Genomic DNA, 26,323 nt, shown 5'->3' with positions numbered 1-26,323 from the left:
CAGTGATAGGACCTGGAATTTTCTCCACTGGGAGAAACAGCTGCCAAACTCTGCAAGCTTTGTTTGTTGGTGGAAGCTGATCTGACTGCTTTGAAACAAAACACAGAGAACGTTTCTTCAGGAACCCAGCAGACAAGACTAGAGGAAAGAATTGGAGAAGAGATGCCTTCTGTAGCATAGCTCTGCCCCATCTCTTCTGTCTGCTAGAATCCCCCAATACGCAACGTATCTTGCATGTCTCGGGAGTGTACTGTCTCCATTTGCACCTTTTAAAGTCCTGCATAGTAGCACAAAGGGGATGGCACAAGGAGGTTGTGGGAAACGAGAGAACTGTGCTATGGAAGGAAGAGACCCTCATCAGTATTTCTGCCATCAATACTTTGGGGAGGAAAGAAAAAGAGAATCCAAAACCCCAAACCCCACACTAAATTTGCACTTGTTCTGTCAGGCTGGCAGCCTGGAAGTTCATAAACTCAGAAGTACCTTGTTCTGGAGTAAACTGTTCTGAAAACAGTTTCCAACGGCTTCCCCACATTTGCTTTGCTGGTGGCAGCCCTTCGGCTCCATGCTGGCACATGTATGAAACTCTTTGAACAAGTTTTGACCTTCCTTTAGCCCCTCTGCCCATCAAGCCAGCTAATGACATGCTTCGTATTGCACAGAACACATACAATTGACAAGTTCATAGTGTTGTTTAAATATTAAACAGTCTAGACAGGCTTTTGAGTCTTATGCCGGTATGAAAAGGCTCAGACCATACCCATCTCTGAAATTGGGCTGCGGGATCATTTGCACAGTAAGACAGACAATAAGACTTGTATACATTGCCATGCAACAGAAGAGACCCCGAACCGCCAGCCCTAAGTGGAAAGTTTATTTCTAAGCACAATATATGGAAAAACCAAACCAACAAACCCCACAGATATAGAAAACGTTGTAGCAAATCCCTGGTCAAGTAGGACTTCATGTCTGTCACTACCCTGCACCTCACAGCCACTGAAAATGTCATGCAATGGAGGAGAGGGCACTCGGACGACACCCTCCACTTCGGATCAAGGAGGATCTCCAAGCAGGAGAGGGCCGATGGGACTCCCGCTGAGTGATTCAGACTGTAACCAGCAAAAGGGCAGCGCTGCTCACCCCCACCACGCGCTTCGTGACTATCGGTGGTAGACTTAGCACTTCAACAGGCTTTACCCATGTGGATTCTCACAACACCCCTGTGAGGTAGGTACGTATTGTTATTCCCCCTTTGCGTGGAGGGGGGACTGAGCCAAACAGCCCAAGGCTACAGAGTCGGTGGCAGAGCTGGAGTGAGAGTATGCAGAGTCCTGTGTGCTCAGAGTACTAGATCACACCACTCTTTCACGGCAAGTTGTGCTTCTGACCTCATAAACTTTGAGCGTTTAGCCAAATTAAAGGAATTTGACATCTCCATATTAACTGAGTGGAGGGCAGTGAGGGAAACGACGTTATGTCTGATAGCTGTCCCTTTGTCTCTGTGTGCTTCCCCCTTCCCAAAACCACCACAGTTACCTATCTCTTGGAATGAGGACAGCTTCCAGGACAGGTATGGGGGCAAAAGGCTGCTGTGTTTGCTTGCTTTGGCCAGGTTTCTCTCTACTGTGGATCAGAAGCAGTTCTTCCAGAGACTGTTCATTGCAACACCTTCATTCTGGGGGTAGCTGCTTTTAGAGATGATCGGAATTGCCCCTTCCCTCTCCCTCCTCCCACCAACATCCCTTCCCTCCCCTCCGCCAAAGCACTCTTTGGTAGATAGTAAGATTGGTCAGATAAAGGTACAGTGCCCTCAGAAACCATGCTGTTTCACACGGGTTCTCAGTAAGTCAGCTTTCTTGGCCAGTGTTTCACCTCCCACATTCTCTGCCAGAGAAGTACCTGTTCTGTTGCGTTCTGATATTCAAAGGGACACTGTCATGTTCTGATATTCAAAGGGACACTGTCAAGTAATCGAGGTGAAAAATATGACCTGCCTTAAGATGCTAACCTCCATCTTCAACGTTGCAGAATGGCTGGTGTGTTCAAACCCACAGGCTTAAGTTTGACAGCTTCCCCAGTCCAGAAACACCTGGCCCAGGATGGCCTAGCTGCCGGAGGAGCTGGTGGCTTGCGTTTGCCCTGGCTCCAGTAAAAGCTGCGAGAGGTGCTGGTACGATGATGGAGGGCAGTCAGACCCAGCCATTGTGCAATGTTGCTCAACACTTCTACAAAATGGATACAGTTTGGCTGAAGTCCTTATCTTAATTTTGGGGGGAGATCAGTTCAAGTTTTATCACTACAGGCTCATTGTTTTGGGATTGCTGAGCTGTTGCTCCTCAATTAGCTAATCTTCGTATTTTTAGGGTTCCTGCTCTTACACTTCCTTTGTGGCAGTTGCACTGGCAAAACAGCTCAACCCCATAGAGCTAGGACATACCCTCCATAGAGCGAGGACAGTCAGCAGGAAATCAGTAACATGGATTTCCTCCTGTCGCAGAAGAAAGGTGAGGAGGAGAAGGATGGGGGTTAGTGAAAGGAATGGGGTGGGTGGAGAGAACGGTACATGCCCAAATGGAAAAGGACAAAATCGGTAGGGAAAGAAATTTTATTTTCAAGCTTGTAAGAGAATATTACAAACAATGGAGAGTAAAAAAAGCCCAAACCCTAAAAACTATTTAAAAAGTACTTGACAGTGTCCCTTTAATATCCACAAATGATTCAGCCATTGTGCATTGAAAGAGAATGTTCCTGAAGAGCAACCGGTACTTTCGAGGATATATCCCAGAGAAGGAGACCTATTAGAAGTGTTACATATTTGATCAGCAACTGTGCTCCCTCTTCAGACTAACTCTCTCTTGAATGATTGAATGGAATAGACTCTGTAATAAACTAACAGACTGGTTGTGAAAGGCTCAGCCTACAAGACTGAGTGAGACTGTTGCAAATCGAGCAGCAGGGACACAGACACAAAAAAAAAAGGTACATCTGTAATGCATGAGTGTCTGAATCAGCAAGGTAGCAGAAACCCCTCAAGATGGGTCAGCTTCTTGTGATTGGAGTAGAATGGAAGGAAATCAACCTGGAATGTCTGCATGGAAAACGATGCGTGCGAGTGGCAAGATTTGGATGCTTGATTTGGGGTTATGAAGGCATAAATTACACCAGTACTTGTGCTTGAAACACCCGCGGAGCATTTGTACAAAATTTGCCAAAAATGCCTATATGTTGAGTAAAGGTCATGGAACACCCTCCCCCCCTCCCAATTCCACCCTCACAAACCCTTTGTCAGGAACATTATGAAAAAATTAGGATATTTCTTTTGGTGAAATTTGGGTTTTGTTAGATTTTCTTGGTGGGATGATTCAATCTCTCTTTCTGTAAATCAATACTTGAAAAATCCCCAGCCATTTCACTTCAGGTATCCTATGGTAAATCAAACAAAGCTCCAAAGTGACTCATGAAACAAAATGACACATAGCCCTGGTTAATCACAGTCTGGAAAATAAAAATACTCCAAATATTTCATTCCCTTCCTTGTTTTTATAAATCTCACACTGTGTGCGTGTGTGTTTGTGTGCGCGTGCATGTGTGTACAGGGGGTGTGTACAGAGTGTTACCTATTCCAGGTAATAGGATTTGTAAGACATGCTAAACCGTCTGTTCCTCTGCTTCCCCAGAACTCTGCCTACTCAGTTTGTAGTCTGTATTGCACTTGTTTTGTTGGGTTTTTTTGTGATTTGTGTTGTTGGGATTTTTTTTTTCTTTTTTAAACTGGTTGGAAAACATTAACCTCTTTAGCATGAGTGTGCAGCTCTCCCTCCACCTGCTTTTTTCCTCAGCTGGCTAGGTGCCGCCTCTTATATCTTGTGCAGTTACCGAAAAAGAAAAGAAGAGGAGGAAAGAAAAAAAGAAAAAAGAAAAGGAAAGAGAAAGAAAAAGGCACACCATGCTCCTCTGCTTTATGAGTTCTTTGTCTCCTCCACTTCGTGTTAAGGCCTCCTCAATTCCTCGGCTCAGACCGTCGTGACCCTCATGACGAGCTCTCTGTTACTACTAGACTGACTCCTCTGTTCGTGAGGCCTCAGGTGGCTGAGTATATGCAGGATGGTATAAGCACAGTGGTGGTCAGAGAGGGTGCCTGTGGCATGGCCGGCAGCCCGTGCCCCGCTGTCGGCTGGAGCGGAGTTAGTGGCTGTACCACCAGTGGAGGACGAGTGGGTGGTTTGGGAGGAGGGGCGCTGATTTGTCCTGGTCCCTGTTTTTTGTTCCTCCATGTCCTTTGTTTTGTCATAGTTCAGCACTTTCCACTGCTGATTGACCGCCTGCCACCGTTTAAAAATCCGGTAAACCGAGGGCCCTTCGTGTATTATTAGACCTGGAGGGAAGGGGGAAAGAAATAAACATAAAACAGAAACAAAACTTTAGAAAGAACCATAAACCTACCCCAGCATCCTGCTCCCAGCTAGCTGGTTAGCTGAGCCGGTGTTTATTCAACGATAAATCATGTATTTTAATCACCAACTGGCAGAGCACCGGTGCTCCTGCTCTGCTGGATCCCTTTTCCCCTGAATTAAAAGGATTACAGCTTTATCTTAGCAATCAATAAATGGATTGTAAATGCAGCAAAGTGAGTTATGCTCTTACAGCAAAACAGTATCTGTTTACCAATAAATGCCTGAGGTTTTTCTATCACTGGACTAGTTTTGCATGCTGCATAGGCATGATTCACTGAGCTAACGGCGTGTTTGGAGGGGGTGTAGCTGGATCTGACGTGCTGGTGACGTCTGCTGCACCAGCATCATGTGCGTGCACAGCCCAAGTCTCTCCCCACACAAACAGCAGCAGAGCAGACACGCACACGGAGGCCAGAGGTGGCAATCGAGCAAAAAAAGGGTCTGTCTATACCTGTAAATGATTTGTCATCCTAGGCAAAGTTTTGCTCATCTGCAGAGCAGGTACCTCATTGTACGTCATTGCTCCCTTCCAAGGGGGAAAACAACACGCTTGAAAGAAAGGGCAGATGAGCTTACACTGTGTGTGCGCTGAGTATGCACGTAATGCATATGTCCTGCTACCCATCTGTGTGTACCAGAGCTGATGTCTGGTGGATGGCACTGGGCAGTAAGACACCTGACTTGTAATGGTCTCCACATTTGAAAGAGAGTGAGCAGCTCAGGCCCTTCCACCCAGCAGTTAACTCACCTCCCAGCGCACTCTGTCATCCTCCCCACCCTTGCAAGAGGATTGAAGATTAAATAATGTTAGAAGTTGTTTAGATAATGACAGCGTTTGAGTACTAAGCTCTGTTATGGTTCAAGCTGCCAGGCTTTGGCTGGACCCTTTGAAAGCACTAGGACCAGCAGTGACTGCAACACTGTGCTGTTCTTCCCCACTGAGGCTGGAGGAAGCTGCAACATCTCATGTAGACTGACAGCTGACACACTATAATATAATTAACAAGTTTTGCTAGAGACTGGGATTTATGCAGAACGAGGGGGGTCTGAGTCTCCTTGTTTTGCAGCAATATGTCTGTTAGGAAAGTACCTTTGTGTCCCATGTAACTGAAGCCAGAAGAGCAGGCAGGACTGGGTGAGTTAGCACATAGATAGCTTCATTGCTCTTAATAACAATGGCTTCACCATTCTTGGTCAGAATCAAGATTACCAGAAACATTTCTAGGAAGAGCAGCTCTCTTGTCTGCCTGTTGCAAGCGTGTAAATAGAAGAGCAAAGAACAAAAGACCCACAAGAAATAAAAAGCAAAATCATGCCTAAACAAGGGAGGTTGCCTCAACCAGCAATGTGTGAAGAGACGACGGTCACCACAGAATCAAGTGGTTTACAGCTATCTCTGATGAATCAAATACTGCAGCTTTACCCTCCACCCACCTTTTCCAGACCATTCTAGTTTCTGATGGCAGATAATTACTGGAGAAAACCTGTGCTATATCAAACCCAAAATATCTGAAGGTCATACTACCCTTAGGACTGACCTCCCTGTAACTCACCAGTGGGATGCAACTACCTGATTTCTTAGGGTCTGCATCTGATTTTACAGAGTTTAAACCTTAGCTTTAGTACAGGTTGAGTTTCTAGCCTCTCCGGTTTGAAGCATAACTAGAAGCCCTGCTGACTTGATCACAGATTAGCTTCAGGGGGACTCACACATTCATTGTAATGGGATGCTGAGCCTGCTTACTGGCTGTAGAAGCAGAAGAAACATTGGATAGTTTAAGTATGCAGATCAGGCTATTCTGGGACAGGGAATGGCATTGGGCACTACAGTACAAGAGAGATCTTCCCTCTGGTTCCCATAGACCACTGAGATTGCACAGCTGTAATCCTGTAGTGATGCTGACTTTTCATAACTAAACACCATGATGTCATAATAGAAAAATGTGGTTTTTCCTCCCTACTTTGAAACAGAGTTGAGAATTCTGACACCTGATCAAAGCATCAACCATAAAAAGCAGGATTTAGGGAAAGCCTGCAGATCCAGCCAAGGAGACAGAGCTTTGAAGCAGGCCTGAAGTGGATCAGCCCATGACAAGGGACATTAGACATATATTTAAATGAGGGTTCTGATCTGTAATGAATGAAATTCCACTCTGATCAATGATAGAGCCAATGTTTCCCCGAGACCACTTTAAGCCTGGAATAAAAGAGCCGAAATTGAATGTTTTCTCCTTGGCTGTAGAACCTTCTCCATAGAATCAAATCCATTCTCCGAAGTATTAAACACTGAGCCAGGATTGTAAATCTGTTCTTAATTACCTTATCACAAATATTTAATGCGCAGCCTGATTCAAGAGGGCTGTTTATAAAATTCTTGTTTGTTTGCCTTCTAATTATAAATGTTTATGATCTTATGCAATTAACTGTGTGATGCTGATGGATGGGTTGCTGAGTCAACTGAGCACCTGTTTTCTCAGATAATTTTGGTTTCCAAATATTTATAAAAGTACAAAATAACTTGTTTTCCTCTGTATTTACCAGGCTCTAAATTACTTATCGATTTCCCAGTGTCAAGCTCAGGAAGCTGTAAAATTAAAAAGGAACCAAGTGGAGGGGTGGGCAGGGAGGCGGAAGTAACAGTGATTCATTTGCAAGAGTAAATGCCAAGAGTAAGCAAGAGTCCATCAGTTTATATCAAGCTGCAGGACACTTAATGCTCCCATCGAAACAAATTTTGTCTGCCTGAGATAAATTAGGATTGGAATTCCTATGTTCAGCTCTGTGCGTCCCCTTTGAGAAACACCCCTCCCTCGAGGATCATTCTTATTTACAGAGGTGAAACTTTCCAATTAAAGGCCAGACTTAAGTGGGAAATACTTCAGGAAGAACTGTGTTTAACTAGAAGTGTCCAGCTGGAAGCAATTATTCCGTAAACCAAATCCTGTGTATGTGGGGAAGACAGTAGGTTGGTGTGAGCTTCTCTCTTTGTGCGCTTATCTCTTTTCAATGCAGAAATGTCTATGTGAGAATTTCAGATGGATTCTGATCATGGCCTGGTCCTTTTCCACTCCACCCAAATTTATCTCACCCTCTTCTGCTTTACAAAATCTGTTCTTAATGGATCCTCTGAGAAAACTGTACTCTTTGGAAGGAAAATCTCTGTGAGTTTCATGCAAAACATGTTGGTCCAGATTGTTGCCTGTTCCATGAAATCCCTTGTTTGTGATGTTGGTGAAACAAAATTCCTATGGAACGCGGGCACTGAAGATGTGCCATTCTCATTCCCATTTTGTCATGTAGAGGCCTGGCTGGACCAGCATCAGAAGGAATTCCTTGAGCTGAAAATTATTGAATGCTGGGGGAAGTATTCAGGGAAACTATCATATACACTTGTCTTGGTCTTATTTCACTCTTACTGTGTCTGTTTATTATGGTCATTGATGGAAACAGGGCAGCTGGATAGATAGATGGATAGATAGATAGAACCTTGGCCATTCTTATATTCTTAGACATTTCTACTTGCACTGGCTTGTGCCATGAAAAAGATTTCCCAGATGGCTCTGGAGCTGGAGACAGCCCATATTATGTGATGGGGTCATTAACCAGACAGCAAAGTCTACAAAAAAAATTTCTAATGCCTCTGCTTGCATTGCCACATTGATGTGGCTGTGCTGTTCCCAGGACAAGACATAGTAGCTCTGAGCTAACATGGTAGGTGTAACCCAGTGCAGTGCTCCAAATTAACACATGCCGAATATAGAACAGTATGTACAGGAAACCATATTGATCTCTTTTCACTGTGTTCGCTCTCTCCACAGATTAGCCTTTTTTGCTCTTTCTCTTGTTGCCTTATTATTTATCATTGAGTCCATGCAGAGGGTGAGATCATGGTCAGCCATGTGGAGCTCTGTAGAGTCCAGGCAGGAGGGACTAGTGATTATCCTGGGTGCAGGGATTACTTCCCAGAGCTGAGAAGATGCTCTGTGCTTCACAGCACAGGAAACACAACAATACCTTGGCAATAGGTTATACCAAAACTGCACATTGCTTATGCTTACGCATGTCTTATGCTTCCTTTCATTTATTACACATGGGAGAGCACCCAGCAGCTAACCACTGCTCTTATGCAAAACTATCACAGTAAGTGACTGAGCCCCAAAGAGCGCAGAGCCTGGTTCCACATTGGATTTAAAGGAACAGGTAAGCAACATCAATACAGGTTGGCTAGGCAAGAGTTGTGTCAGTGCAGTTGCATATCCAATCAGTGCATGTCCACAGCATCTGGGAGAGCAAGCTGACAACTGCTGACTCTGGGGAAAGACTTACCTCTTCCATTTACCCCCCCACCCTCACTCTCATTTTCAACCCAGAGCAAGAATAACTCAACTGTTTCTTTTCCAGAAGATCGAGATGCAGTCTGCAACAGAGCCAGCACTGGTGAAACCAGTTTAATTTCCATGTTCTTCAGATTGCCACAGTTAACCTTGAGCTTCTGGACTCTTAAAATGCAGGAGTTAGTTAGAAATGGGAGCATGACCAAAGGTGAGCATCATGGCCCAGAGGTAAGGTTCATGTCACTGTAGGATTTCTCTGAGCCTTGCAATACCTGCCCACACTATATCATGATCCACATGGGCAATCTCTGTGCAAGGAAATGTTCTCAGTGCTGAGGGTGGACACAGATGGGCTGTGTGCAGGTGGCCCTTTGTCTCTTGGCATTAGTCGGGACAGAGGTACATTGCCATCAGTGGGTCTGTGGCGAGACTGGTTGAGAGAGAGGTTCTCAGCCCAATGGCTAGAAGGGCTGTTGGAAGAACATGGGCAAAACCCAGATGTAACAAGGACAACTGCGTTTGTGCCTCCAGGTGGGCAAGGGCGGATCAGCTGGTGCACCACCATCCTGTGAGATTAACCCAAGTGGTTGTGAGCTCCCAGTTTAAGACAACTTTGGAGCAGCAGTTTCCCAGAAATAACAAGCAGTCACATTCTGCATACTGTCAGCCTCTGCCACCAAGTGATCTTTTCACTAGGACTTTCAGCCTCTAATTAACTTTTCTCTATTCCAACAGTTCCCATGCATTTTCTTGGAAGAGACAGGTAAATTCTTGGGGCAGGAACTGTTTTTCTTGTTTGCCAGTACAGAAAACACCAAAACAAGGCTTCTGCTGACAGTGAGTGGTACATTACCCCTGCACTGTCACTCACCTTATCTACAGGAGGAAAAATCAGAGTCCATTCCAGCCAGTTACTCTGCCCTGCTTCTCATAAAGCCCCTGTCCTGCCACCTGAGCTGTCACCTCCTGCTTCCACCTTCAGAAGCACTTTACCCTTCAGTTTCCTTTCCAAATGCAGTTTCACCTCAGCCAGACAGCTGCCATGCTTTAGCCTCTTTCTGTTGCTGTCATTGCTGGGTGTCAGGGGAAGATTATGGCAGCTGTGATCAAAGCTTAATGTTTGCATCCACAGCAGCAGTGGCTCAGGCCAAGGCAAACCAGTCCTCCTGGGAGATAACACTTTCATTGCCAGGCTTTCCCTCTGTTGACATCATTGCGTACACAAACCCTTCCCTCCCTTTCTGTGAATTATTTCAGCATTTATGGCAATCTCAAATTCCCCCGCTTTTGTTTCCAAAGCGCCAGCAGCCCAGCCCTCACTTATCTCTTTGCCTTAATCTCATCCTGTACGCTCCATCCTTAGCTGCCTTTTCATCTTAGCCTAAGAGCAGGAAAGTGGCTGTACTGGTTCACACAAGGGGTCTGTTTATCATAGCATCCTGCCTTCTCTAGCAGTGGCCAAAAGTATAAGGAACAGTGTGAAAACAAACCCAGAAGAGTGATGTTTCCCTGATGGGCTCTGCACACTGTAGGGGACGTACCTAGCCACAGATAGGCTCAGCTGTGTTCCCCAACCATAGGGTTCTAGTGTGGTACAGTAAAGCGTACTGACTTTTGCTCTGTGCTCTGCATTTGCTCAAGTTAGGCTGCCTCACCACTTCCCAAATCCTCCGTCCCTACGAGATCACTCCACTCCAAAAAGCGCTTTAGAAATAATCATGAATCTCTGCCTCACCCCAACTTCACAAGTAACTCACAGTACGTGGGAGATGAGTCGCTGAGCTCTGACTGGACCCCTCCAACTGTAATTTCTCTCTCATCCATGATGCAAGATAGTCCTTGGTGATAAACTGGGAAAAGAGAGCCAGAGGGACCTTTTCCTGCAAATATGAGCTAGGAAAGGGAAACCTGGTATCTGGCATCCCTCAGCATTGTGGCAGGGTCAGTTCCAGCTGAATATGACAAGTTTTTAAACAACTTAGCATCTTTAAATCCTCCAGTGGCCAAGACTCAAGGCTGCAGAGCTGTGCTCTACAGGTGATGGGGAACAGGGTGAACCAGGGAGTGGGGAGAAGTAAGGTCATAATTGAAAGCTATGTTGTGGCACCAGTGGGACTCTGCACTGGGCTGATTTGGGAGGGCAGATGTGAACATTGGAGATTACCAGGTGGGGAATCAGGTAATGCCCTCCCTCTCCTCACTCCTGTTCATTATCTCCAGCACTTCTTCATTTCATACCCCTTTTTCTGCAAGTGAACTCCCCAGGAGGGTGCAGTCCCCAGAGCAGAGAGGTGCAGAATCAGCACCATACATCCCACTTTGCTTTCGAAACCGTGATGAAATAAACTGGTATGTCACAGAATCGCTGTCTTCAGCAGTGTAACTGCCTGGTCCAGCTTGTATTTGAGACTCTGATTTCTCCTTCCTAAGGGTAGTGCTTTGCACTTCTCTTTATTCAATTCCATCTTGTTGATTTCTCCAATTTGCCAAGATCATTTCAAATGCTGATCTGATCCTCCAGAGTGTTTGCAGCCTTTCCAAGCTTGGTATCATCTGTGAATTTTATAACAGCACTTCCTGTTTCATTATCTCAGCCATTAATAAAAATATTGAAGAGAGCAGAGTCCAAAACAGTCCTACTTGAGACGTGTTTCCCATTTACAGTACACCACTGACAACTACTGAGAAAGCAGTTTTTGATTGGCTGTACACCTTATTATACTTATTTAATCTAGACCACATTTCTCTGGTTTGTGTAGGAGAATCTTCAGGCAAAGCATCAAAAGCATTGCCCAAGTCACAGCATATCAAACTGACTGCTTTCTCCTTAGCCACTATGACAATTAGCCTCCCAAATTAGATGTGGTTATACTCTCGTGCTCATCAGTTGGTTAGTTAAAAAAATATTCTAATATCTTTCTATGAATCAGTTAAGCTGATTTGCCCTTCATTTCCTTGATCCTCAGTTCCTACCTTCTTTAATGATATAGATATTATATTTAAAGGTAGGTACTCTGCTTGCATTTCCCCAGCTGCCTGGCACCTCCTGCATCCTCCCCAAGTTCCTGATGATGAAATGCTCATGGGTCAGAGACTGCTCCTGCAGCTTCTTCTGAAGTTCATTAGGACATGCTGACAAGGACAGAGCTAACTCGTTTGAATATTTTTGAGTCTGTTCTTTTCTGATTCTGCCCTGGGCTCCTTTCTCCTCATTAAAATTATTTTAGTTAAGTTTTGAAGACTGAAACAAAGGCAACATTTAACTCTTTGGCTCTTTTTGTATCCAATATCATTTGAGCTCTTAGACTTGCCTTGTTCTTCTTACTTTACATATGCCTATGGACCCATTTCTTGTTGCCTTTTGTATCTCTGGATGGTCATCCTGGGGTTCAGCTCTCACAGCTCCCCATGCCTGTGTGATTTCTAGAGACTTTTCATTAGTTGCAGGCTCTTCTTTCTGCCTTTTGTGTGATTGCAGCTTCTGATTTTGCAGCCTCGGTGCTCTCTTCCCACGCTTCTGAGCTTTTCCCTGCACAGGCACAGTTTGCTGTTGTGCCTTTAGTATCATCCCCTTTGGCAGCCGCGAGCTGTTCGCGGCTCTTTTATCCTTCAGATTCCCTTCCCAAGAGACACTCCCTGCTCTGGTCCCCTGAGGCTGCTGCCGCTGCTTTTCTGGAGTCCATTATCCTCACATCATACTTTTCTTCAGCTCAGGAACGCTTTCATCGCACAGTCACTTTTCATACAAACTACTGCTACATACAGATTTTCGGGGATTCTTTGCTTTCAGATAAAATCAAATAGGAAATATAGACTCCTTCATAACTGTTACCTCTGCTTTCCAAACTATAAATTCTGTCCCCAAAATGTTTCAAGAGCTTAGTGGACAGTCTGTCCTGCATACAGGAGAAGTTCAGGTAATGGATAACCTGGGACCTCTGGTGCTGTCTTTTAGACATTTCTGGTAGTTGCAAGACACTGGACCGGTGAGCAGGATGTTTCCAGTTCACAAGACATCTAGCAAAGGTCTCCTCTGAATAATGCTGGAACTGTACAAGGAGGGTGTGCAAGCTGAGAAATGTCCAGCATTGGATGACATATAGCATAAATTGAAAATGTATTCATAATGATTAGAGTTCAAGTGAATGCTTAGCATATGGAAAAAATACTTTGCTGATTACAATCAGGCATTTTCTTATCAATCATTCTACACGCACATTTTTTAATATCTAAAGACCTGATTAAACACATACAAATCTGGGCTGTGTTTTGGCTCGGCAGAACCGTGGCAGCTGCATAGTTGGACCTGCTGAGTGCTGTTGACCACTGGATGACATGTGCCATCATGGAGCCCGTGGGTCTCGGGAAGGCAAAACAGTCTTCTGCCCATCGCCCTTTAAGTGCGTTTGCTGTAATGGGACTGCACTGGCAGGCAGCTTTCACACCAATGTGTATGCCATGCTTGGCTTTCCTCAGTGACCACGACGCCAGCAAAACTGAAACTGAGCCCCTGAAAGGGCGAGACCTCCATGGCCTGGGCAGAGCCCCCACCAGTGCATGCAGAAAAGCTGCTCCCAGCTGTCTTGGGGAGGTATTTTATGGAGGTATAGACTCTTCCATTTCGGGTCATTAACAGCACAAACAGGCTGGCCCCTAAGCCTTTAACTGCTGACTAACAGGCAAACCTTGTGCTTATTATGGTTTGTCTCCTCTCATGCAAGCTAAGGTTCAAGGACGGTTCTGCCTCAAAGCTTCCTCAGCCCCAGGTGGGCCAGGACCCCCCACAAAGGCAGCAAGAGCCTTCTCCTTCTGTGCCTCCTCCACTCCATCTGGCAAAGCAACAGGAGCAGCAGGTCCCATCTGGGCGGGTGCTTACGCTACGCCCCAAGCTCTCTGCAGCCATTAACACCCGCACCCAGACTCAGCAAGAGCTCTGCCGGGTGGGAGATGGATCCAGCACACCAGCATCTCTGAGGGTCCCCACAGTTGCTGTTCCACCAGATGAGCGATCATGGCAAACCTCACCCCCTGCCACGCTGGGGGTGAGTGTGGGGAGCCAGGGAAAGGAGGCAGCTCTTTTATTACGGATGGGAGTGCTTGGCGAGACAGCTGACAGCGTCTCTCGTCCAGGCAGCACTCTGATTTTTCACGATGCTGTTGAGCTATACGGCAAGAGACAATTTCCAGGTCGTGACACTGCAGCACATCATGAGTTCATGTAACACAAGTATGTGGCAGTGATCCCTGTGTGCGTAGGGTGCTAGGGGTTCCTCTCAGAAGCAGGAGCAGTCCATCCCACATACACAGCATTTGTATGCCTGGGGAAGGAGGAATGCTTTATCCAGTGGGATGAATTGAGAGGACAGGTAGGACTGCCCGTCATTTGGCTTGGGGAGGTGGTGGGAGCTGGGGGCAGTATGTTGCAGGAGCATTTGGAGACCTTTTATGGCTGCCAGGTAGATGCCAGCTTCTCTGTGAGGTGCTACCTTTATCCCAGGGCAGCCATGCTCATTCATGTCCTCTGCCCGCCCCCATGTTCCTTTACAACACATGGGCTGGGCCCTGTGGGGCTGAGCTGGTAAGGTCCCGAATGAGGAAAGACTGGCAAAATTAAGGAGCTGATAGGAGGTGTCCAAGGGACAGGAAATTCCTTTGCATTCCCCACTCCCACATGGTCTGTTTGTAATGGGAAAACAGCATCAGTTGTCTGCAGGACGCCATCTGTGACAGAGGAGCTGGCCTGACCCCAGGAACTGCACACAGCAACACCATCGCTCTGGAAACAGGTAACAGTATTTTCAGCTGTAAGTATAGGAGTTACCAACCACCACAACTTTCTCCTGCCCTGCCCAGACTAGCACATTTACACCCTACCTCAAAACTGGGACAAGAAAACCCACAACAAAACAAACAAGAAATAACAGCAAAAACAGGTAAAATAAAACCCAGAGAAATCCTCGCTCAGCCAATAGATCAACCATAAACCAAAGCACTCCTGTAAACTCAGCTGGCTGTGGACAGCTACAGCAAAATGGATGTTGGGCCCTTAAGGGCTCTTGTATTCCTGTGGTACTTAATTCACAGTGCACGATAAAGCAGAGGATTAAAGGGCAGTCTCTAGCTATGCAGGCAGCAATAAATGAGACTCTTCCTGGAAAAAGCAAATAAATAAATAAAGACTGGAGCTCCCCTGGCAGAAGAGCCTTGCTTCTGAGTCATACATCTCCAGCATCATTCTCCACTCATGAGACTACCCATAACCATGCCAGTATAGGAGGGATAGGGCTTGGAAGAATTACCCATATACCCCCTTGTTCTCTTAAAGCTTCCCCTCCTTGCTTTGTAGCTAGGATTATATAGACCCTCTTGCTGCCTTTTTTCCTCAAATATAAAATGGAGATTAGAACAACACCCCACATCTTGAAAGGATTTTGTGCACAAGAGGCAAAAGTCACTCATTGTGTGCATGGAAGATACTCTTAGGTCTTTAAAAGAAAGGAGTAGAAAATAATTTCAAACTGGACTGAACAGAGCACTGGCCAAATGCACACCCTGGTCTCTGTGTCTCTGTTTCCAGATGTTCCCTGACAGAAGTCCACGGAGGTGGATACTCACAGGGAGGAGAGAAAAAGCACCATTTCACTACGCTTGCACCACGGCAGTCAGACCTCCAGCTCTGGGTTCTGAACCTTTCTGTCTTATAGCTAATGGTACTTTGAGCAAAGCACTGCCTGCGCAGCCACGCTGCATCCTCAGCCATTCCTGGGACATTTCTTTAAAGGCAAAGCTGGGCAACAGCATTTTTTTTGTAGGGCTTGAAAATATGGCTTCACACTTGCTTGGAGTGAGACTTGAAAAAGTTATGCTGTCCCTCAGAATGGAAGAATACATACATATTTTCAGACAGGTGAGAATGTTTCATTTGGACTTGATTTTTTTTTTCTAATGTTGTATTTCAATTCTCACACTGAATTTAAAATACTCAGCATGAGCAGTCATCTCTAAATGCTAACTCAAAATGCTTTGTTCAATAATGATCAAAACATGACATTTGCTTATTGAAGGTAGAACTAGTGCCTCCCTCTCTGCTTTTATTAGCAAATGAAATTCTGTAAGAAAAAATGGGTACAGCTTCACAGTTTTTAATTTTCTAAGGGATGCGAATCCTGTCTGAGCCCAGTCCCTCCAGACTGCTCCAGCCACCCAAGCGCTCTTTCACTAACAGGAATAGGGACTTGCTGCTGCCACAACGACATGCCATGGACCACAGCCTCCCACCTCCAGGAGTAACGTGTCTGCAGGAATGGAGGCTGTAGTAGGAGGAGTGATGGGACAGAAGGCAGTTGGAAAAACACAGCCTGGCACAGAGCTGAGGACTTTTTCCATCTTTACTAGACAGCACAATTTATGCAGCTGGTGCGGGAGGTCCTACCAGCTGTCTACGAGGGAATCTCCTGCTGTGGTGTAGAAGCTGTGACAGGCAGGTGAGTGCTTCTGCCTTTGTCCACAGATGGGAGCTTAACCCAGGGCACTTGATTCTGGCATGGGATTTAGTGGCAGAGAAGCATCGTTCTGATTATAATGTATCATCACCCGCGAAAGCACAAGATGCAGTTCATAAGGCAAAAGGATTTCTTTTCACCCCTCAGAAAATGTTAATTATGTTGCCCTCAGTAATTGCTAAACACATTGATCCACTGGAGCAGAGAGAACCATATGGTTATTCATGACAAAATACATCTCTGGAGTCCTGTTGCAACAGTGGGAAACTGTATGGAGATAGATGTGGCAAAGGAGTGTGGGGTTGAAAGGACACGTGTGAAAGGCCAGGTGCTGCTCTGACTGTGCTGGAAGCTAAGCTCCTTCCCTGCAAAAAGGGAGGGAGCACAGACCCAGGTCCAAACCTCATGGCTCTTTGCTCAGCAGCGACGTGCTCGTTCTGTGGAGAGCTGCGGGAGCTGCACTGAAGTTTAGCAGGCGCATTGAGCCTCTGCAGAAATGCCCGTTGGTGAAAGCAGCACACATGCATGCGCGCTTGCTGGCCCACTCTGCTCTCTTATTGAATAATCAATGCAGCATTAGATAAAAATAGGTCCCATCTTTCAGGAACGGAGGGGTGGCATGCCTCGGCTTTGCAGAGCATCCGCTGTTCCTGGGTAGCGGCCAAGAAGTCAGTTGGCACTTCTCGTGCTGCTGGCGCAGGTACAGGACCCTCAATGACTGCTCTCAAGGGACAGTCCCTGCCCAGGTGGATTGACAGCCCCACAACGCACCTTGTGGGGACTGTTCCTGTCTCCACACTCCCCTTAACGGCTGATAAATTAATTATTTGCTCAGTGATTTTTTGAGCATGCATGTTATGGCTGAATGTATGCAAACCAAGATTTGCAGTGCAAAAAAAGAGAATTGGCTGCCTGACTTTATCCCAACTGTCTGCTCTGATGATGATAGGCCTGGATCTGGTCACTCCAGTTAGCTCCTGGTAGCTCCAGTTTGCAGGCAAACTGGGCAACAAGTATAAAAACAGCATGGCAGTGCACTAAGCAGAAGGGCACAGAAGACTTCTGCATACTCTCATGGGTCTCCCAGTTATGTCGAAGCCATACATGTTTGCTGTCTGGGCTGGTCTCAGGTTTCTCCTCCGAAGACATTTGCTGAACTTCTCTGCCTTGTGCTCTGCCTTTAGAGTGTTATTGAGCCAACGCATGGGCTTGGTGCTTCCCCAGAACTACCTCCCTACTGCTGTAGCAATTCTTCCAGCTTTGTACCTTGGGGAACTACACAGACCTGAATAAAAACATCTGCTTTCCTTTTGAGAATCAGATCAATACAGATGAAGACCCTGAAGATACTTAATTTCTCAGTTTCTCTTTATTTTATTGGGACTTTGACTCCTAAATCCTTTGAATGCTGAGGGCCCAAGTGACCCGGCTAGAAAACACCCTGAGGCTATCTCAGCCTGGCATTTCCTCGAGGAAGCAAAGCTCATTTAAAATGAAACCACATTAGTCTTGGCAGGAAGCTTGAATTGTGACTGTCTCAAAGAAGCTCCATTAATTACTGTTCCCATTGCACTATGAAAGATCAAATGCTGTGTATCAGTTTTAATTGGCTATTGATTTCTTATGTTATTACCTATGGTTGTGCTGAGATGCCGTCAGACGTACTGGATGCTTTTGATTATTCTTGCTGGCAGCTGGGATTAAAAACAGCGGGCACACACTTCCTGATCTGTAATGGATTGCCATGGTGTGCCAACAAAAATCGTTTGCAGGATGAATGGTCCTGCTTTGCCTGTCTCTTGTGCTATTGAGCTGCAGTGCAGTTACTGTTGTGAAGGCAAATACCCTGAGGGGCTGGCTGCCAAGGAAAGCGAGGGTAAAGCTTCAAAGAACATGAGGATTTAGTGCTTGCGAAAGTGCGCGGCTGTCAGCACCAAGGCAGGGTGAGTCAGAGAGCAAGGACTGGGTGGGCATGGACAAAGCAACAATCCCCACCATGCTTTTGCATCGCTGGGGATAAGCCCCCCCGTCATGTCAACCACACGGACACCCCTTTGTGAGCCCAAGCAGGACTGCACACACAAACGGTAGCAGTGACAGCCCTGCACGCACAGCCTGCTAACAGCCTTCCTGAGACGTGCTTTGCCCTTGGAGCCGATCTGGTGATGCCTGAGCCTAGACTGTGACATGCTCTCATTAGCTGGCAGAGTTCCTCCCTGTTTAACATGAGACAGTTTCCTGTCCTCCTGACCCCAAATGACACCTTAATCTACAAACGCTGACTTTCCCTAATTGCACCTTGACTGAGAGAGAGGCAAACCCCTCCTTCTCCCTCCAAGGACTGTCATTTAATTACAGGCAGGTATCTCTCAGGATTTACAGACCAGCTCTAAGCTGCTGCTCTCCCTACTCAGAGACTCAGGCCTGTGAAGGCTCACTCCATTTATCTCTGCATTTCGATAACTGCATTTCTGCTAATCCCTCTCTATGCCAGCTTTCTGGATTTACCTCTCATGGACCCATGGAGAGACCAGTCAATCAAATGAACAGTCCCCATCTCACTTTTCATTCACTTCCTGGTCGCTGATCTGAAATGTTTGTGTTGTAGATGGGTTCATAGCAGAGCAATACCTATGCTGGCATCATTACCCGTTTCTAGTTTAATCCAACTCTCATATCTGTCCTACAGACATGACCAGAGATAGCACACATGAAAGAGAGATCAGAATCAAAGATGTTTGGGCTGGCTGGATATCAAGAAGCATTTAGTCTGTTCCTCCTTCACAAACTGGGATCATCTCTCCACAACCTGTTCTTGACATATGTTTTCTAACAGGTTCTTAAAAAAAATCCAGTATTGGAGACTCCCACAAATCCCAAGCAATCCTTTCCAGTGCTTCCTGCCCTCCTGTTAGACGTCTGAGAGCAAGGGGGAGAACAATGTTGAAAGATCATCTTGCACATCTTGCCCAGATGGACGTAGCTTCTGGTACTTGGGGCCATACCATCTGTCCTCCTGGTTGTGAGGAGCAGATTCATTTTACTTTGTTTGTGGTTTTGTTTCCATGGTGGGTGAAGGGGTAGCAAATGGTGTCTGTCCCTTACAACTGTTTTTGTGGAGCATGCTAGGATCTAGCAAAGTCCAAAGAAAACTAATGTATTACAGAATGTGAGTGGCTGAGAGTCAAACCCAAGACCCCTGGATTTTGATGCATGGATCAATAGACTCTGAGTTAACAGCCGTATTTTGAGAGCTCAGCTTGGAGATGATTTGACCATTTCAGATCAAATACAGCTCAAATGAAGATAACAACAACCAAATGATCTGTGATTAGGGAGCTATGTGTGCAAGTGAGCACTCGTGCCCTCACCTTTGACTCCACGTTGGAAAGACCAGTGCTGCCATGGAATTGCCCATGCGAATTGCCACAGATAACTCTGTCTTGGCAAATTGCTACCTAAATCCCTTAATGACTTGGTAGAGAGGAGATCACACAAAACAGCTGGACAGTTGCTGACTAGGTGCATATTCCCTATCTGACGATAGTCAGGATGCCTGCAGATTTGGTGTCTTCTCCAGCTTTGAGGCTCTACAGCGCCAGAGGAAATGTCTTGCTAAGCAACTCTAGTGACAGGGTGTGTAAACTGGCCTCCTGGATGAATGTCACTAGTTAATCAATGGACATGAGACATCGAAGGACAACCAAAGTGGGAACTCACAGGAACTACAGAGGAGCTCTGCTTCAGCACGTCTGCTTTTTAGTAAATACCTTGTCTTTCTAACCTCTGCTCCTCTGACAGTGAAAGTAAAACTTAGGGTCAAACTGGGGGAAGGAAAAATTGGAATTCATACAATTAGTGTAGGACCTAAAGTATAACATTCTGCTAGCTAAGGCTGCCCAGCCTGCTACCAAACAATGCACAGACAATCTGTATGTTACATTAGTTGAAAAAAAACAAGCGTGGTAGAACTGAGTGCATGTAATGTCCTGCCTTTTCCCTGTCGATGAGCACTTTTTAGCTCCTAAGTCTTTCCTACCCACCCACAGGCTGGAAAGCAAAAGGGGGAAAGGACTGCACTGCGGAGGAGGAGACACCCAAATGCACAGCCAGCACCCTGGTATTTCAGGAACTGTTGTCACTGCAATTATCCATGAGAGGTATTATCCTGAACTTGCAGAAGTGGAACTAAAGCCCAGGGAGGAGTAACAAGAGGCTTCAGGCCATGCTGGCAGTCAGGAGCAGAGCTCTGAATCCCTGAAGCCAGCTTTGCCCAGCTGTGATCAAAACCTGTGTGAGGCTGCAAGGTTTGGGAGAAGGATCAAGAGAGGAAGAATAGCTGTTCTACAGCTAGGCAGTCACTGCGAGTCTTCTAGGGACCCGGCATTGTTGCATCCATCACAGTCAGGCAAAGCTACAATGAATGAAGAATTACACCCAATCGTGGTGTAATCAGCTCCTTCTGCTGGCCTGACCTGGCCTGGCCTCCCCACGGGACAGACCAGCCTTTTGGCTAGCGCTAGTGCAGCCCCCTGAAATCAGCAGGGCTGGAGAGAAGGCACTCAGAGGAGAGACCTGACCGCATTGATAGCCAGGGAGTCACAGCTCCCTGTGAAGACCTCATCTGTCACTTGGTTTAACCTGGGCAGAGAAAGAAGAGGAGGAGGCGGCAGGGAGGAGAGTGAACACCAGATCTCAGCTAGCACTGCTCAGAGCTCCCCTCCACTGCAGACCTGGGAACAGCAGCAGCTGGGATTGCCAAGGGTACTGATGCACAATATAAGCAAGTTTTACACTGGAGCATGGCAGGGGCATAGGGCTGGCGGCATGCACATATGAGATTCTCTAGGGAAATGTATACAAAGGCTCACACGTTCCTGAATATCATCTCTCCTGGTCAAGCATGGGTGGGCTGCCTGGCAGCACAGGCAGACATGCTGCACACAGCACAAGTGAAGCCATCTCTGGGTACTCTCTGAGGTGCTGGACAAGAGAAGCCACATACAGACATGTTAACTCACTGCATCTGTAATGCTTCCCACTTGCTTTTGAGTTTGTGGGAAAGCCAGCGTGCCTGCCCACCAGGACTGCCGGCTGCACAGAAAGGACCATGAGACGAGGGGCAGCCCCAAGCCACAACTCTGAAATGTTCCTGGGAACAGCATGGCTGCTTGCTCTTTGGTGGGGAAAAATCAAAGCTCCCAGCTCAGGACATTAAGCTTAATGGTGGCATCAGTGGAGATGCAAAGGGGCTGCTTTACCCTCAGAGAAAGTGGAAAAAAGAAATAGAGGCCAGACCTTTAAAAAAATTAATAAGAAAGAAACAAAGAACCTCAAATCTGAATCTGTCTGCCCAGTTCTCCTTCAGTTCATGGCTGGCGTGGTTTATTCTCCACCGTGTGGGAGGATTTAGCTCCTATTGACAGATGAGCTAATCAGTTCCCCTCAGCTCTTGAAGCTTTATCAAAGCCAGTTAATCATGTTACTGATGTCCGCCCAGGCCAGGGCTGTCCACTTCTGTCCTCTGCCAACAAGGCGACACAAACAAACCACACACACATAGGGATTTTTTTTTTCGCTCCCAATTCCACCAGCAGGAGGATGTCACCAGTGGCAACATGTGGGTGCTGCCCATCTCTCTACCTCTCTTTCATCCCCTTTGCCACCCTTTGTTCCTGGAGAGATGTGGTATAGCTCCACCAGCATCTCATGAAGGAGCAGGATGATCTCTGCAGGCCAAGCTCACATCTCATTGTCACCACTGTGGTGGCAACAATGGGAGGAACTTGCCTGGCTTTCAGCAAGCCCGAGTCCTGTGCTGGAAGGATGCTGAAGCCAAGAGCCATTTGAACCCGGATACCAGGATATGGGGTACAGACCTCTGTCCCGGCCGCTGGGTTTGTTTAACCTCTTATACCCCGATTTCACCATCTGCTGCTCTGGGATATATCTGTGCTGCTCCTCCTGAGGGCTGAACTGGGGGCTGTGCTCCTTTGCTCTTGAGTGGCTCTACCCATACAAACACATACCCACCAAGTCAAGAGGACTGCCTTGTCCCACCAAGTTTCTGGGAGGCTCCTTCTGCCTTTATACCAATGATGGAAGGACCCAGACACGAAGAGCTCTCTGGGACCCTCTTTGCTTCCTGGCAGGATCACTTGAACTAAAGTTATCTGGTTGACTGTGCTTGGGTGGACACTGCTCAGGAGCATGTTTGGAGGTGGCTAGTATTCACTGAACTGTTTCGATAACCACTGCTCTTTCAATGGCCTGGCTGGTGAGTGATTCCGCCCGCAGGTATTGTCAGCTACATCCCCCCATCCTGCAGACCTGCACTGGGGCTACAGCTTGAGCTCTCAGGGACACCCTGCTGGGGCCAGGCTGCCACAATCTGCTTTCTGTCTGGGCTTGCTCAGTGTGGGGCAGCTTTGTCCTCAGAGCTGCTCTGTACCAGCAACTTGACAAGGATCCCAGGCTGGGCCATGACCTGCGCTGGTTGGGACTTGCAGCTCCAGGGTGGGCCAAAGAAGGGGAAACCACCCCTGCCCAGCAGAGACACTGGGCTGGAGAGCCAAGGAGTTGCATGTGGAGAGACTCTGTCATATCCAACCATGGGGCAGTCCCTAAATTAGCTATTCCAAAAAGGAGGGAGTTTCTCAAAAGCCTTACACTCCCCAGCCTCCCTCAGACCTCCCCCCGCCTCTTCTTGCTCTGAAGAGAGATTTGTTTCTCTCTGGGGTTGCTGCAGGTCCCTCTGCCAGCCCAGCCAAGGAGACACTCCAGGGCTGCCCAGACAAGCAGAGAGGACTGTAAAAAAAGTGCCATGAAAGCAAAGAGGAGGAAAAGCCGGGGAGGTTCAATCCGAGCTGTACTGGCCGGCTCTCCATGCTGTTTCCCACTCATCTCCATGGGTGAGTGACCTTGGCCATGCCATGAGATACGATCACCCACCTATACAGACAATGTCCATGAAGCCGTACATTCCATAGCAGATCTGGAAGAGCAGGTCCTGGCGCTGCCATTTGGCTGAAGGACTGAAGGTCGACCAGATGAGCCACGAGATACTGGCGATGAGGAAGAGGGAACCCAGGATGGCCGCTGCTATCTGAACCTTCTCAATGACTGTCAGAGAGATGGCCTGCCACTGCAAGGGGAGGTAACAGGGAGAGGAGAGGGGACGAGAGGGAGGGAGGAAGGAAAAAGAGAAGAGATTAGTTACTTGGAGCACATTGCTGTTTTACATCATTGCGGTGGTTTTGGAGATCTCAAAGAGCACCTATGAGCATAAGTACTTTTACCTGGTCCACATCTGAGGTGGAGTATAGCTGTAGTTCAACACTGCACGGCCTCATGTTTTCTGACAGCATTGCTGAAGAGGCAATGGGGAGGAATCCTGCATCTCACCAGGAAAGCACAGAGACCTGAGGGAGGCAGGACAGACTGGGGGCAAGACACCAAAAATAACATCCCCATGAAAGTAAGGTCTGTGATGACTATCACAGATCAGGACATTCAGTTGGTACCTCAGATAGAGGCCAGGCAGCATCCTTGGCCACGGCATCCTATTACCATGAGAAGAAGTGTCTCAGAGAACCAAGCTTTCCTTTGGAGGCCTCCCGTGAGCTGGCTCTGTGCCACTCCGTGAGATCTGACAGGATCACAGCACTAGGTAGGATCTTGCAGCAGCAATGCACATCCCACAAAACTTGTTACAAACAACACAAGTTGCTGTGGTCAGGACACCCTGTCTTTAGGTGATGACACGTTCAGGCTGTGTTCCAAGGTAAACGTCAATGCTTCTTCCTCAGAAGAAGAAAAAAATAGAAATAACTCCCCCAAATCCATTCACTATGTCAAATAGCTTTGTATAAGCTGTGGTATAAATATCGTAAGCCCGGACTCCTCTCTGTCATACAGCATAAAACCTCCCCACTCAGATTTACACTGCTGAGAGAACTGCCCTGTAAAATCCAAGAGCAGAAATTGCTTTCTTTAACAAGACTTGGGGACATGGTCTGTAGCCCCTCCTGCAAATCAGAAATCAAACACGTAAACAGGCTGGGGAGAGACAGTCTCTCCTGGCATCGAAGTATATAGGCCACCTTTAGCTGTGAGATACATGCCCTTGAAATCTCAGTGGGACTGGCGGAAGGATAAATAAAGGCGGGCTTCAACCTCCTGCAGGTATAGAGGATTGGGAGGAACTGAAAAGCCTGGATTCAGCCCAAATTTAGTGTCCTTGTGAAGCAGCAGCTCTGTCGAGCTCTCAGCACGCTGCATGTTTGTCAAAAATATCCTGGGACAGCAGGGTCACCTGTCAAGCCTTGTCCCATCCTTTCGCAGAGCAAGAAGGGAGTTCAGTTGCTGGGTCCCTCTTTAATGCCCAGGACAGCTACCAGTGTTTTTTGGGAGCTAGGGAGGACTTTGAACCCTGATTGAAGGGCAAGAAGGACAATAGGTGACCTGTGCTGGTACAGGCATGCCATGGCATTGCTACCAGTCCAATGACCAAGCCCCCGAACTGAATGCACTCCCCTGACAAGGGCTGCTTTTGGAGAGGAACAGACAAGAGCTTCAGCCTGAGGCTGAGGTCTGCAGGTTGCAACTGGAGGGAGATTGCCTGGTTTGGCTCAGAGGTGAGCTGAAGTGTCTGCCTCTGCCAGCCTTGCTCCTTGGCTTACATCCTGCAAGGGCAGACAGCCCTCAAATCGTACGTCAGGGATGTGCAGCATCAGTGAGGTGGGTGGTACCAGCTTATTTCATAGTTGGCCACAGAGTAGATGGCCATAAAGCTGCTGAGCTGAGAGAGAGCTTGTTCCCTGCTGAAGCAGGACTGGGCTCAGCGGACCCCGGTCCCCTTCCTGCCATCTGTGCCAGCAGCTGGCCCAGCCAAAGGCAAACACCAAGCACTGGGGACACACAGTGATCTCTTCAACAGCCCATTGCCCCTCTGCCATAGCCCAACCTGCTCCATGCCACCACCAAATCCAGCCACACCAGTGGCCCCTTTGTGCCACGAAGAAGTTGAGGTAGTGAATAGCCCTCTTTTTAGGGTTGGAAACTTGCTGGTGCCAGTTGCAACAGGTCAAGGCTAGATGCAGGGGTGCTACAGTCCACAGGAGATGCACAGCTGTGAAACTCCTCTCCTGACATTAGACAGAGCAAAGGCCGCTCAGCATCCATTGCCCCCAAATTTGGGTTCTGAGGGTGGGATCAGCAGCTATGCTGTCCTCCCATCAGCTCTTCAGCTTTGTTCCCCACAGCACCATAAGCAGATGCAGGACAAATCTGCAACCAGTGCCATCAGCTCAGAGCTCCAGAACTAGAGGCATGTGCCGGGGAGGGGGTTTGGGTACGTGTGTGGGGTTGCACTTTCACCCCTGCAGCTTTCCCCAGACCTCATCTCCCCTTCCACTATCCCTGGCAAACACTGAGGGGATGGGACTGCAGGGAGCACGGCCTGGTGCCGCGCGCGAAGGTTTTACGGCAGGTCCCTCACGCTGACCCGTGTGCGCCTGTGCCAGCCAAATCATTCTGCATCATTTCTCTCTCGAGAGGAGGTAATGGACTGGCTCCTCACCATCTGTCTGGCACACTGCAAGGGCTGTGGTGGCAACAGGTCCTTCCAAGGTAGCAATTAAAGACAGAAAATAAGAAGGAACTGTTTTCTGCAGCTAGCAGCCACATACAATTAGCACCACTGCTTTGCAGAGACAGGGAGGCTTAGGTGTAGCACTAAATATACTGTCAAAGGAGAAGGGGCTCAGAGCACAGAGAAGTTACACATGAGTGCGAACTTCAAATCCCGTTCCCTTCGGTTGGGAACAGAGAGGCTGAAACACAGGCAGGGATGCTGCCTGGCACTGCTCAGCTGGCAGCAGCTGCCGGGAAGTTCACTGTGGTGATAATGAAGAGGCCGGAGTCCATCAGCCGTGCCAGGGGGTAGGACACTCTCCCCCAGCATCTTGCACTAAGTGACAGTGACACACGCAGCAGCAGTCCTGCCTCTGTTCAGGAGGTGGCACTGGGGTGT

At 47.4% G+C, this 26,323-nt stretch overlaps 1 protein-coding gene across 2 annotated transcripts in view; it reads right to left on the bottom strand.

The window, feature by feature from the left end:
* Positions 1-1,950: 1,950 nt before the first annotated feature.
* Positions 1,951-26,323, bottom strand: part of MARCHF4 (membrane associated ring-CH-type finger 4) — a 105,393-nt gene continuing 81,020 nt past the window's right edge. For both annotated transcript variants that reach the window (XM_075756995.1, XM_075756996.1), the window contains exons 3-4: positions 23,242-23,434; positions 1,951-4,375 (exon numbers count right to left, since the gene is read on the bottom strand). In XM_075756995.1, coding sequence (XP_075613110.1) covers positions 4,014-4,375; positions 23,242-23,434 — 555 coding nt within the window. In that variant the 3' untranslated portion in view covers positions 1,951-4,013. The remainder of the gene's footprint in view (positions 4,376-23,241; positions 23,435-26,323) is intronic.

The sequence above is a fragment of the Balearica regulorum genome, chromosome 6 (genome assembly GCF_011004875.1).
Source record: "Balearica regulorum gibbericeps isolate bBalReg1 chromosome 6, bBalReg1.pri, whole genome shotgun sequence".
NCBI classification, from domain to species: domain Eukaryota; kingdom Metazoa; phylum Chordata; class Aves; order Gruiformes; family Gruidae; genus Balearica; species Balearica regulorum.
This window is presented reverse-complemented; position numbering and strand designations above follow the sequence as displayed.